The following is a 13,533-nucleotide window of genomic DNA, read 5'->3' on the forward strand; positions in this document are numbered from 1 at the left end:
GAGCTTGAACAAACAGCCTCACCAAAATAATGAGTCTCAGCCTAATAATTCAATAGTGTGTTCAGTATTTGAGTTTTTCAACAAATATGTACACTAACTTTGACATTTAGGTACTTTAGAAAATGTTGTTATACACTACCAGTCAAAAGGTTTTGATTAGTAAGATTTTTAATGTTTTTTAAATAAATCTCTGAATGCTCACCGAGCATGCATTTATTTGATCCAAAATACAGCAAAATCAGTAATATTGTGATATTTGTAATATTTGTAGTATTTGAAAAACTGCTTTCTATTTTAATATATTTTAAAAGGTAATTGGTTTCTGTGATATCAAAGCTGCATCACTCCAGTTACATGACCCTTCACGCCGATTTGCTGCTCAAAAGCATTTATCTTTTATTTTTATATATGCTGATCTTTGGGTCTTTCTATTCTTTTTATTAATAAATCACAAAAATAAACTAAAACAACCCCAAAGGGGAAAAAGCCAAGGAAACATAAATGTTGAAAATGGGACATAAACTGGACACAGGGCAGACAGAAATCACAGGCATGCACAGGTACATACGTAAGACAAACTAACCAAGAACAGCAAACACAGAGATCTTAAAAGGAAAAAGCAGTTAGGTAAACAACTGGGGCAAATGAATCAATCAACGGGTAATGAGAGAACAGGTGAGTGGAGTCTGGTGAATGCAGTCCGGGAGTAAGGGAGATGGTGATCTCTGGTGGTGAGAGGGAGAAAGACAGGGCCCAGACACCTGACACACATACAGTGTATACTTTACTAATATTCACATTTATATATTTATATTCATATCATATAAAAATGTATATTATATAAAAATAGATTTAATGTACATACATGTGTGTATTTATATATAAATAATAAATATACACAACACACACATATACTAAGTAAACAAAATTTTTGTTTAATCTTTTTGTATCACCTTGTTTAACAAGATTGCATATTAAAGGGGACGCTATTTTTAAGTGTTGACCACAGAATCAATACTATGTGAATGTGCAGAAGGTTTTATTCAGCTAAATCATAAATACACATTAATTAGTCTTAATTAGTAAACGAACATATGTACACACAATCATGCATATGTATGTACATATATAAATGCATACCTTTGGGGAAAGTGAATAAATGACAGAAACCGAAACCAAGGCAATGATGCTTTGGAAAAGGATTCAGTTCACCAACTGAACAGTAGCCCCTCACTGCAGAACACAAGATCCAGGGGGTGGAGTTTGGTAGGTTTAGGGGTGGCGATGGGTGGGTTTAAGGATCAGGGGGTGGAGACAGGTAGGTTTAGGTATATGTAAGGTGGGTGGAGTTGAATCTCGATCCAACCATGCCCCCTAAATCTTGTGTTCTGCATTGAGGACCATCTCTAACTGATCACATCCATCAGCATCTTTGTAATAAGGTCTTTTACTATATACTTGGAACAGCTTATATAAAACTCTGTTTAGTTAAATATACAGTATTTGCATAAGCCTTAACTGTTGAACTAGCATCTGGATGCAGTCTGTAGTAAATTCTTAATGGTTTTGACAGTTCATTGGTGGTGTTGTTGTGAGCAGGTTGTTCCAAGTTAAGTGAAGAATGATGAACTTCATTTCATGATGACTCGGTTGTTGTTGAGAGAGTCCTCTCTCCCAGGTAGAAAGTTTACAATATAAGTTAAATTCTCTCTCACTATTTTTGCATAATTTTGAAATGAAACATGATACCAGTAAGTTTACATTATCTAATAATTCTAGCATAAGGCATGCATAAACTTAAAAAAAAAATCAATAAGGAAAATAAAAAAATATACAGACAGATTTATTTCGTACACCACCTGAAGTTACAAATAATGGTGCTGGTGATAGCAATCATGGGTTGAATGTTGGTCCACCAGCCGAAAAGAAGGCATACAGTTTTGGGAGAGAATGGTTAAAAGACTTTGAGTGGCTCCACTATGAAAATGCACTGTGCTCTATGCACTGCATTCACTTTAAAGCCTGTGGGATGGAGTTTGCAGGTAACACTAAAAGCACTTGCCACTGAATCTCCACATATCTCCACAAGTTTGAGAACTTAACACTAATAAAAGAAATGCAGGGACAAGTGTGTGGCAAAATGTCAGGTTCAATTGTTAAGGCTTTTAATAATCAGGTCTCCGATAATATTTTAATTGTTGTTTTTACGATCTGCTATGCGATTTGAAATTATTGAGTATATTACAAAAACCAAACAAAACACCTACAGAGAGTACATACATGACCTCGGTTAGACTAGTGTGCGTGCGCATTTGTGATTTTTTTCACTGCGTGATTCAGTCTATTAAAACTGAAATATTCAAAATTTTAGGCAAAAAGAGTGCAGTTTTTTCCTCCGAAAATCTGAATGATTACAAATGGTAAATGGACTGCATTTATATAGCGCTTTCAACAGACCACATGGCCATCCAAAGCGCTTTACAACTTGCCTCACATTCACCCATTCACACACATTCACCGACTGCGGTGTCTGCCATGCAAGGCGCCATCCAGCCCGTCGGGAGCAGCTGGGGTTAGATGTCTTGCTCAAGGACACCTCGACACTTGGTCAGGTGGAGACGGGGATCGAACCACCAACCTTCCTGTTTGTAGACAACCTACATGAACCACTGAGCCACTGCTGCCCCATATTAATTTTATACAACAGTTCAATAAAAAAAGAAGTTAATATTAAGATACTTATGTTTTACGGGGCTTTCATACTAGCACATTTGGTGCGCACCCGGGTATGATTGAAGTCAGAGTTCGGTTCGTTTGGAAAAGGTGAACACTGTCTTCCAAACTCGGGTGCGCACCCACAAACTGTACCCGAGTCTGCTTAAAAAGGGTGGTCTGGACGGTTCATGTGAACTCTGGTACGGTTCGCTGCTGATGTGGACACAAAATCATACCAAATCGCAGAGGTGAACCTTTAATAATGACATATTATTTGATAAAAATGTGTGTTTGTGTGTGTGTTTCATTCACTTTCCTGACAAGTGTGACTGACATGCTGCAAACAGAGAGCTATACATCTCATTTCTGTTCACCCTCAGTGTTCTTCAGATCATTTGCAGTACAATCGTAAGACAGACGTAAGTGCAGTTACAGTTTTGTTCAAAATAATAGCAGTACAATGTGACTAACCAGAATAATCAAGGTTTTTAGTATATTTTTTATTGCTACGTGGCAAACAAGTTACCAGTAGGTTCAGTAGATTGTCAGAAAACAAACAAGACCCAGCATTCATGATATGCACGCTCTTAAGGCTGTGCAATTGGGCAATTAGTTGAAAGGGGTGTGTTCAAAAAAATAGCAGTGTCTACCTTTGACTGTACAAACTCAAAACTATTTTGTACAAACATTTTTTTTTTTTCTGGGATTTAGCAATCCTGTGAATCACTAAACTAATATTTAGTTGTATGACCACAGTTTTTTAAAACTGCTTGACATCTGTGTGGCATGGAGTCAACCAACTTGTGGCACCTCTCAGCTGTTATTCCACTCCATGATTCTTTAACAACATTCCAGAATTCATTCACATTTCTTGGTTTTGCTTCAGAAACAGCATTTTTGATATCACCCCACAAGTTCTCAATTGGATTAAGGTCTGGAGATTGGGCTGGCCACTCCATAACATTAATTTTGTTGGTTTGGAACCAAGACTTTGCCCATTTACTAGTGTGTTTTGGGTCATTGTCTTGTTGAAACAACCATTTCAAGGGCATGTCCTCTTCAGCATAGGGCAACATGACCTCTTCAAGTATTTTAACATATGCAAACTGATCCATGATCCCTGGTATGCGATAAATAGGCCCAACACCATAGTAGGAGAAACATGCCCATATCATGATGCTTGCACCTCCATGCTTCACTGTCTTCACTGTGTACTGTGGCTTGAATTCAGAGTTTGGGGGTCGTCTCACAAACTGCCTGTGGCCCTTGGACCCAAAAAGAACAATTTTACTCTCATCAGTCCACAAAATGTTTCTCCATTTCTCTTTAGGCCAGTTGATGTGTTCTTTGGCAAATTGTAACCTCTTCTGCACATGCCTTTTTTTTAACAGAGGGACTTTGCGGGGGATTCTTGAAAATAGATTAGCTTCACACAGACGTCTTCTAACTGTCACAGTACTTACAGGTAACTCCAGACTGTCTTTGATCATTCTGGAGGTGATCATTGGCTGAGCCTTTGCCATTCTGGTTATTCTTCTATCCATTTTGATGGTTGTCTTCCGTTTTCTTCCACGTCTCTCTGGTTTTGCTCTCCATTTTAAGGCATTGGAGATCATTTTAGCTGAACAGCCTATCATTTTTTGCACCTCTTTATAGGTTTTCCCCTCTCTAATCAACTTTTTAATCAAAGTACGCTGTTCTTCTGAACAATGTCTTGAACGACCCATTTTCCTCAGCTTTCAAATGCATGTTCAACAAGTGTTGGCTTCATCCTTAAATAGGGGCCACCTGATTCACACCTATTTCTTCACAAAATTGATGACCTCAGTGATTGAATGCCACACTGCTATTTTTTTGAACACACCCCTTTCAACTAATTCAACTAATTGCCCAATTGCACAGCCTTAAGAGCGTGCATATCATGAATGCTGGGTCTCATTTGTTTTCTGAGAATCTACTGAACCTACTGGTAACTTGTTTGCCACGTAGCAATAAAAAAATATACGAAAAACCTTGATTATTCTGGTTAGTCACATTGTACTGCTATTATTTTGAACAATACTGTATGTACCGAAGCTTTGTAAACAAAACAAATGGTTAAAAAACTTAAATATATAAAAGTGTAGAGAGCAATGTTATGCATTTGTTGCCTTCTCCTGCACCGTTGTTACTTAGCAATGGAATAAACAGCTGCTGGCAAATGAACCGCCGTTCGGACCCAAAAAACATAATATGAACGCTGTCCAGCAGGGGACAGTGGGAGGGGAGAGCAATCGAACTCAGGTTCAGACCAGGCAAGTGAACCAAGTGTGAAAGCACCCTTAGACACCATATTTCCTGTTTTAGCACTAGTATGAAAACAACAATTATTCCAAACACAGCTAAAGCAGTTTCACACCTCTGAGCAACATGATGGCATTTCGTTCCTGAATGAATCAACCGTTTAAATGATTTAGTTCAATTGCAGTTACTCACTTATTAACAGTGACTTGCTGACGGCTTAAATTTCACATTTAAAAAATCTTTTTTCTTTTCTTTTTTTATTAATTTCAAATACCAGTATTAAATATTTTATATTTACAGTATTAAAACATTATATATGCATGTGTTACTGCAGGTTAAAATGCATTAATGTCCTGCATTAAGCAGTGTGTAAATGCACATAGACGGCACTTCAGATGCAGCAGAAATGCCACTTGCTTCTGCACGGCAAAGATTAATTTTGTTGATACTGATTTAATTTGCTTGATAACAGCGCAAATGTCTTATTATTCTAATTGACTGCTTAAATGTAAGAATTTGACTCAAATGATGCACACTTTTAGAGCTGTGAACTGACCACCACACAGAATTTGATTAATATTCGCATTCTGCCATGCCAAACCATGCATATAGCAGCCCATGCTTGCTTTTCTGTTAAAAACAACAGTGGTTTGTGAATGTTGATGCTTAGCAGAGGTGGGTAGAGCACCTAAAAACTCTACTCAAGTAAAAGTAATTATAGAAATATTTACTCTAGTAAAACTAAAAGTAATAGTCTTAATCGTTACTTGCGTTATCCAGCTCCTCTTCAAGAATAAGTCCCAAAATTCTCTTATCTAGAAAAAAAAAAAAGGACACAAAATCCACGTCCACCACAAGTGCACACAAACACACAGCACCTCACTATGGAGCACGGCAATCAGTGAAGACTACCACCACCGAGAGTAATAGGAAACCTTACTAAGTATGACATACATTTGGACATCACCCTTAACAGGTAGCAACAATATAGAAAAGCATGCCACATCAAGTACCAAAAGAACCTCAGCACCGCTTACAAGCTGGCAATATGCCTCAATTAAGTATATGAAAATACATGTGTAATATAGTTCACGTTCTCTTTGTGGGTGAAGGAAGGAGACCAGGGTCAGCGTACTGAGGCTCGAGGAAGATTTATTATTTCTTGAACACAAAACAAAATCATAAAACAAAATCATAAAACAAAGTCGCGCCTCATGCGCACAAACATTAACTTGCCGCTAAGGATTCACTCTCGTGCTGCAATGTTCCAGCAACTGCTGCTGCGTCCTTCCCCGAGTCCTCAAGTCTCTCCCTCTATGCCGATCCTCGGGCAGCTTAAATAGCATTTCCCCACGCCAATCACTATAACGAGAACCAGGTGTTACTTGTTTCTCACTTGAACCACTTACCACCGCTCGTCTCTTTGCTCTCTCTCCCGTCGCAGACCTCGCTGAACCATGTCTCCACCGCAACAACATGCATACAGTTAAATAAAAATTTAAAAAGACGAATTGTAAACCACACAATGCAAGTAAATACAAGTGGTCACTGGAAAGTAGACGTCTGTCCATCAATCACGGTTAAAAAGGAATACAGTTCAACCCGGTGTAGAACAATATTCAAATTACACAATGCTTAACACAGACAGTCATGCTTCGGTCCGGAAGCAATGGATTAAATGCGCAGTCGAAAACCACAGGCAGTTGAAGAAACCAGCAAGGTACAAATCACTGAACGATTGTCTTTAAAGGCCATGTTGCAGGTTAACCCCCACTTTCGATTAATGGGTACATAAATCACTCAAGATATGTATATCATTTTTAAAATGTCTAAAAAATGGTCTTAAAGACCAGTTTTTTATGTTTTTGGTATTAACATTTTTTTTCCCGCAACTCAGTGAGGACGTCACGCTGGGGAGAAGTGGATGAAAGTAGTCACAGCCTAGTATGATGCTGCATTCCAGGCAAACCGTAACCCGTGTTTTTCCAACCTTAAACCCGTGAAAGTGCACTGGAACGGCAGTCAAACCCGTGACTTCCCACCCGTGAAGTCGTACTAGATCAATGTACTCCAACTTTCGAGTTCTGACGTCACACAGCACGCGAAACAACGGATGCAGTGTTTAAGCAAGTGGTACACGTTGAAAAAACGATTTTAGGTCAATGTAACGTTGCAATAAAATAAATAATCTAGCTACAATTCCTTGCGCTCAGAAAGTTTGTCCTAACTTGCCTGGAATGGTACAAAGTCATTAGTCGTGTTATGAAATAGTGATTACGAGCTCAAAACCCTGCATCAGAACTAACATTATAGTGACTGACTGGGATGAGGAAGAGGTGGCAAGAGCCAACATTTATGATGGCCCGCAGAGTGTAATTTTGAACATGCCAGACGTGAGAGGGCAAATGAGGAATTGCCAAGAACTTATGTCCGTCAAAGCTAATTAAATGCATGATCCGAGGAGAATGAGTGGAGAGTTGGTGAAGTGTTCTGGTGAGTTGCTATCATTTAGCAATGCAGCAATGAGCACTGGAGCTAGTTTACAAGCAGCAGTGCACAATAACGACACGCATATTTTTTACTGTCATTGAATAGCACAGAGTGAAAAATCAACATTTTCTTTATATTTAGTGGCAGTGATCATGACTTTAGTTCAGATAAGTACTGGTAACCTTTGTCATAGTGTCGTAGAACTGGTAAACTTTGTCTTTGACATCTAGAAATAGAAGGCATCATGCTAGCTATATGGATATTTCTAAGCGTTTATCTCTTCCTCCGGTGAAAATGTTTTTGCAAACGTAGCTGCGTGTCTGTCGCTGTGTTTGGCAGGTGCTTGCGTGGGCAGTGCTGTCCCATGGTAGTGCTTTTTGGTCGCTGTTGGTCGATATCTGTCTGTCTGTCTGTGTATCTATCTATATATTTAGTCTATCTATATATATCTATGTATTTATCTATAATCTGCGCTATCTGAATACTCTTGTCTACTACTCTTCTCTGGAGTCACTCTCAATGCTCTCAAGGTGGGCTTTGGTAAATTCTCTCCCCAACGTGACGTAATGCATTGTGGGGGAAAGGAGATCGTTGTAAGATAGTACCTACTTTTTCGTATTATATTCCATTTTGTGATACCCAACAACATAAAATACAATGGAAAACAGTTAAAAAAATGTATTACCAACAAGAAAATTGCACAAATTCATTGAAAAATTAACCCTGCAACACGGCCTTTAAGTCCTAGCATGCACAGCAGTTTGAAGTTACAGCAATCCGCCTGCCCACCACAACGCGCTTTAGGTGTCAAAAAAAAAATAATTCAACCTACAGACACATACGAGAAACAAAGGTAACTAATCGAAGCGCATTTACACCATACACAATGTGACAATTTATAGGGCATACCTCCGGGAAAGGCGCCCGCGCACAGATTTACGCCGTTAAGGAACAAGGCACCTGTTTAATCACACGCGCTGCATTTCCTCAGTCCACGATACACAGGCAAACGGAAATGTTTAGATGACGCACACATCTGGATGGCACACGTTCACCACCTTTATCCCGTACTTAACAAGGCTTTCTCCAATTTGCTAATTAACTACTGTTTAACCCCTTGTGTAACCAATGCATACTGCCACATATAGATAAAATTGAAAGTTGCCTATCTAATACCTGTTGAACCATAGACAGCAAGCACTGTGTTAATGTAATGAAGATATTCACTGCTAGCAAACAATAGCCTTTGCAGATTTGCTTTCAATTAAGTGTAGACCCAATGCCACCTCTTCAACGCTCTTAGTGTTCTTAAACTTTCTGTTACAACTTAGCGTATGACAGGGAACTGAACGAATCATTCAAACTGTTTCACTAACCAATTCACTGGTTTGCCACCTTTGACCAACCCTTTGAACAGAATTGACTCAAAAGAATGAATAATTCTTGAATGGGCATTGCTCATTGCCAAGAGAAAAAAGTAGACGAGACATTTAGAATAAACTGAAGCATTTATAACTTGTATTGCATTAAGATAATGTAACGAGAGGAGCATCGCCCACAATAACAAAGTAAAAGTACAGATTTCCCCCCCAAAATATACTTTACTAACCCATTACTACCCCCCTCTGATGCTTAGCCTAAATATCAAATATTTTATCGGGAGTGTTTATGCTGCGATGTTGTGGAGCTATGGAGATGTAACAGAACGATTTCATGTTAATGTCTTCGATGTACTGAACAAAAAAAAAAGATTACTTTTATGTGGGACTTTTTATTGTTGTGGATTAGATTAGATTCTGAGATTGTTGGTACATTCTGGTGAAAAGCATATTTAGAACAAGACATTTTTAATTATATGATTACCCTTGTGAAAAAGAAGTGTGCTTAATTGCAGTAAAAGTATACTATTAAAAGTATACTTTGTAAAAATTGCACTTGAAGATAATATAATTTAAATTAAAGGCCACTTGTGTATTTAAAGAGAGTACACTTTGATGACAATAGATCTTAAAATACTTAAGTGCACTTTTTAAAAAATGCACTTTATAAGAATGCCTAATTAAGATTTATTTAAACATACATTTTACATAATTATTTTATTGTTTCAAAGAAGTACACTTATTTGATATATTTATCAGTATACTAAAGCACATGTAAAATTATTTATTTTAATTTCAAGTAATATCAAGTGAATTAAGTGTATTCTCCAAAATTATATTTGTTAATGTATTTTAAATGTATTTAATCTATAATATATATTGTGTATTAATGCACTTGAAATGTATATTTCTTCTAAACTTAAATACACTTTCTTATACAGTATACTCTAATAAAACGTATTATTGAAATTTTCATCACCAGCTCTTGCACTATGAACTCTATGAAGTTTAATTTTTGATAAACTCTTTGTCATAGTGTCTTTTATGAGAACACTGTATTACTATTAAATAGTACTGTACTACATCTGTACAGAATACTTTCAATATCATTATGTAGTTCTAAGTCACTCAAACAATGATAACATTCTCCCACTTATATTTTTAGCACACCAGGCTACTGCTCACGTATCATGGGTCATGGGACATGACTTAGCGAAGGGATAATTGCATTAATTGCAAGCAAAAGTTTAACATATCTAAACAAAATGAATTTGCATTCTAATACATTTGATTTTAATTAGACTAGTCCATACTGCACTGTAAAAAATGACTGACACTTAGTTATGTCAGTGAGTCATGAATGAGTTTAACAAAAGTCTTTGGTCTAACTACACAATGAATTAGGACAACTTGAACAGAAATGAAAATCCTGAAATAAAGAAACCACACACACTTGTACAGGGCTATTCAATTGGCGGCCTGCCAATCATCTTCATCCAGCCCTGGAAAAGAGTTTCACACACACCTCAAATTGTTTTTGCTCTAGTTAGTTTGTTCACAAGGTGGCAACACTAGACTAGGCTGTTGTTTCACAGCCGAAAAAGAAAAGGAAGACGGTCACTGACAATTGCTCACGTGAGGGGATTATGAGATATCCTCAACTCTGGTTTAAACGAGTATCGGCCTTATCTTCTAGTGAGAAATAGATCAGAGACCGAACAAAGTTAATTGTCATATGGAGTTTGAAAGGCTGCGCGTTTGACTTTCCTCATACGCTGCTGAGCCGCTATAGCAGACAAAACTGCACACAATTATGTGAAAATGTGCGATTATGGCGACGAGTTACTTTACAGTTTATATAAGTGCAATTATTTTTCACAAGGGTTGATCTGGGCCTGCATTCTAAAAGATTATAAGAATCATCTCAGAGAGCTCCTAATGTTGCTTTAAAATTTCTATGTAGGAGTCTTTTACTAGGAGCGATTGAAGACCAATCTGAGAGTAACTTTGAGTGATGGAAAGAACAAAAGGACTTTTATCTTAGTGAGGAGGTAGGGGTGACCCCGTTGCTAGCTATGACACAGTCTTTTGAAGAACAGAGAATAAAGGCAGTAACGAGCCTTCAGCCGAAGAATGTGGACCGTCACCTGGGCTACCCTCTGCCCAAAGCACCTCATTCTCCACCTTCTGCTGCTGCTGCTGTTACTCCAACACAATCCCTAATGGACAAAAAACGTGAGATGGAGATGGATGTCCTGAAGCAGCAGAAAATAGTACTCTATTTACAGGAGGAATACTACAAATTACAAATAGAGCTACTAAAAAATGAAAATAATAAACAATAATTGGCATTTGTCTTCATAATATCTTTCTAACAGAAATTTTGGCTAAGGTGTGTCTTTTAAGTTTGGTCACAATTTTTATATTGTAATTTACCTGAAATGCAAATTAGTAAATTGGGCTCTGTAAGGAAATCCACTTTAGGACAAATCCCTCCCTTTTGGAATGTGTTCTTTATTATCCTCTTCTCCTCCAGGGGAAGGTCTGCTAATTGTCTGGCTTTACAGATGTTATGAAGCACTGCACAGGCTGTTTTCACTTTGCAGACCTTTCCCGGTGGCCAGTCGCACATCTCCATGCAAAATGTGAAAGTGTCGCTTTAGCTGACCAATACCTAGCTCAACTATTGTCGGTTTTTTTTTTTTTTTTTTTTTTTTTTTGTGAGCTCTGTGAGTTAATAAATATGAATAGAATTCAATTGATTTTCAATGCATAGCAGTAGGCTATATATGGGAAGTAAAGTAGCATACTATGATATTGCAACCCATTTATTTTTCTCTGAATTTGAAGTCCACACATATTAATTGTACATGATCACTGTTACCTGTTGTGATTTAGCTGTGGCCCCAGGTAAGGACGGATATCCACTGTCCCCTAACAAGAATACGAAAAATACGAGGATCTTAAAGGGCTTATAGAATCACTCTGCTTATAGAAGGTTGTGACAGACCCAAATCACCACTGCTCCATTGTTGCATTTTCCCAGTTGCCAAATATCTTAATATTGTGATTACTTTCATTTCTGGCCCTATGGCATTTCTTCGCTTTGTCGGAGATGTTACATGATCCCAACATGATTGTTTCACAATATAATCTGTCATCCATTTTGTGCAACACATTTTTCTCCCTCAATTTTCTCTTCTGCTAAAGAAACTCTCTAAAAGTCCTTGTCAGAAGTCCTAACAATTTTGGACCTTAAGAGCTCTTTTAAGGGTTAAGGTGTTTTCTGAGTTACTTTTTTCTTTACTGGGATCTTTTCTTGAATTCTAAGAGGAAACACACACATTTCTAAGAATTTTCTTACACTTTTGTTACCAGGGGCATTTTATGAATACCTGCCCTGGTTATCACATAGAGGCTGGATGTTGTTACTGAATGATTTAGGCTGTGTTCCAACAGTCCTCAATGTATCAGCCTCTCCAGACTATTCTTTAGTCATTGAGTAGTTATTTGTGTCCTAATTTTAATACTAATAAAGTATACTGCAAGGTCATCATTGTGTTTGTAGAACTGCTGTTATCAGTTTTGTAATACTACTGTAGTAAAAGACTAATCTTTTTCTTGTCCAGCAGAAGTGAATCAGTGACCGAAGATGAATTCAGAGCCGAATCTGGATTCACTGGATGAAAGTCAAAACAGAAATGAAATTTACAGATGTGGTTTCTGTCACAAACGACTGAAGTCCAGAACATCTAGTTGAGACACTTTGTTTAGTTCTACAGAACAATATCTTAATATTTATCTTTAACTTATGTTTATATTTTAACATTCTATATTCATATCTTCACAGATCAACATGAATGTTCAGAGACAGAAGAGAAACAGAGAAAAAAACAAGGTGAAGTAACTTTAGCGTAAGAGTAAGATTTAGAGCTGGGGTCATGAATCCATGTCCAGAAGTTTATTACCAAACATGATATGAACATGAAGAAAAGCAAAGACACATAACCCAAAGATCAAAAACAAAACAAAACAAAAAGGCCCAATTGAAACTGCTAGTGGTTAATCATCTTTTTCCGCCAATGTTTCTAGTCTAGAGAAAAAATATATTCCACATTGTGTCAGAAGTTACTTTGTCGAAATAGAGCGGGCATCAGTTTACTGCAGGATTCCTCAAATCTTGTCCTGGAGGGCCAATGCGCTGCAGAGTTTAGCTCCAACCTTGATCAAACTCACCTACCTGGGATTTTTTAATGATCCTGAAGACATATATTAGCATGCTCAGGTGTGTTTGATTAAGGTTAGAGCTAAACTATGCAGGGAAGTGGATATCATGTGCCAGATTTGAAGATTCCTGGTTTACTGTAAGGAATTTGTTGCGCTGCATCCAGCATAGACTGCAACACTGATTATATTATGTTCTATTTGCTTGTACCTGTCAGTCCTTTCATAGACTTGCCCATGCTAAGTGTAGAACAGTGCATAATTTATATTTTTACAGTGGGGTCTTTCCTCACAATGAAGAGTTTTCTTCTGCATAGCAATTTACTGATTGTATATGATCCCTTAGCAGTTTGTGAAACATTGAACCAAAACGAAATATCTGGCTGAAATCTTCCTTTGTTCTGTATTTGGCAAGTAATAAACAATAATTTTTTATTTTTTT

At 37.4% G+C, this 13,533-nt stretch overlaps 1 protein-coding gene across 2 annotated transcripts in view; it reads left to right on the forward strand.

Annotated features, from left to right (window-relative positions):
- Window positions 1-13,533, forward strand: part of LOC113092848 (NACHT, LRR and PYD domains-containing protein 3-like) — a 44,277-nt gene that overhangs the window by 2,251 nt on the left and 28,493 nt on the right. For both annotated transcript variants that reach the window (XM_026258612.1, XM_026258613.1), the window contains exons 2-3: window positions 12,500-12,622; window positions 12,718-12,765. In XM_026258612.1, the coding sequence (XP_026114397.1) occupies window positions 12,520-12,622; window positions 12,718-12,765 (151 nt within the window). In that variant the 5' untranslated portion in view covers window positions 12,500-12,519. The remainder of the gene's footprint in view (window positions 1-12,499; window positions 12,623-12,717; window positions 12,766-13,533) is intronic.

This window comes from Carassius auratus, unplaced genomic scaffold (assembly GCF_003368295.1).
Source record: "Carassius auratus strain Wakin unplaced genomic scaffold, ASM336829v1 scaf_tig00214720, whole genome shotgun sequence".
NCBI classification, from domain to species: domain Eukaryota; kingdom Metazoa; phylum Chordata; class Actinopteri; order Cypriniformes; family Cyprinidae; genus Carassius; species Carassius auratus.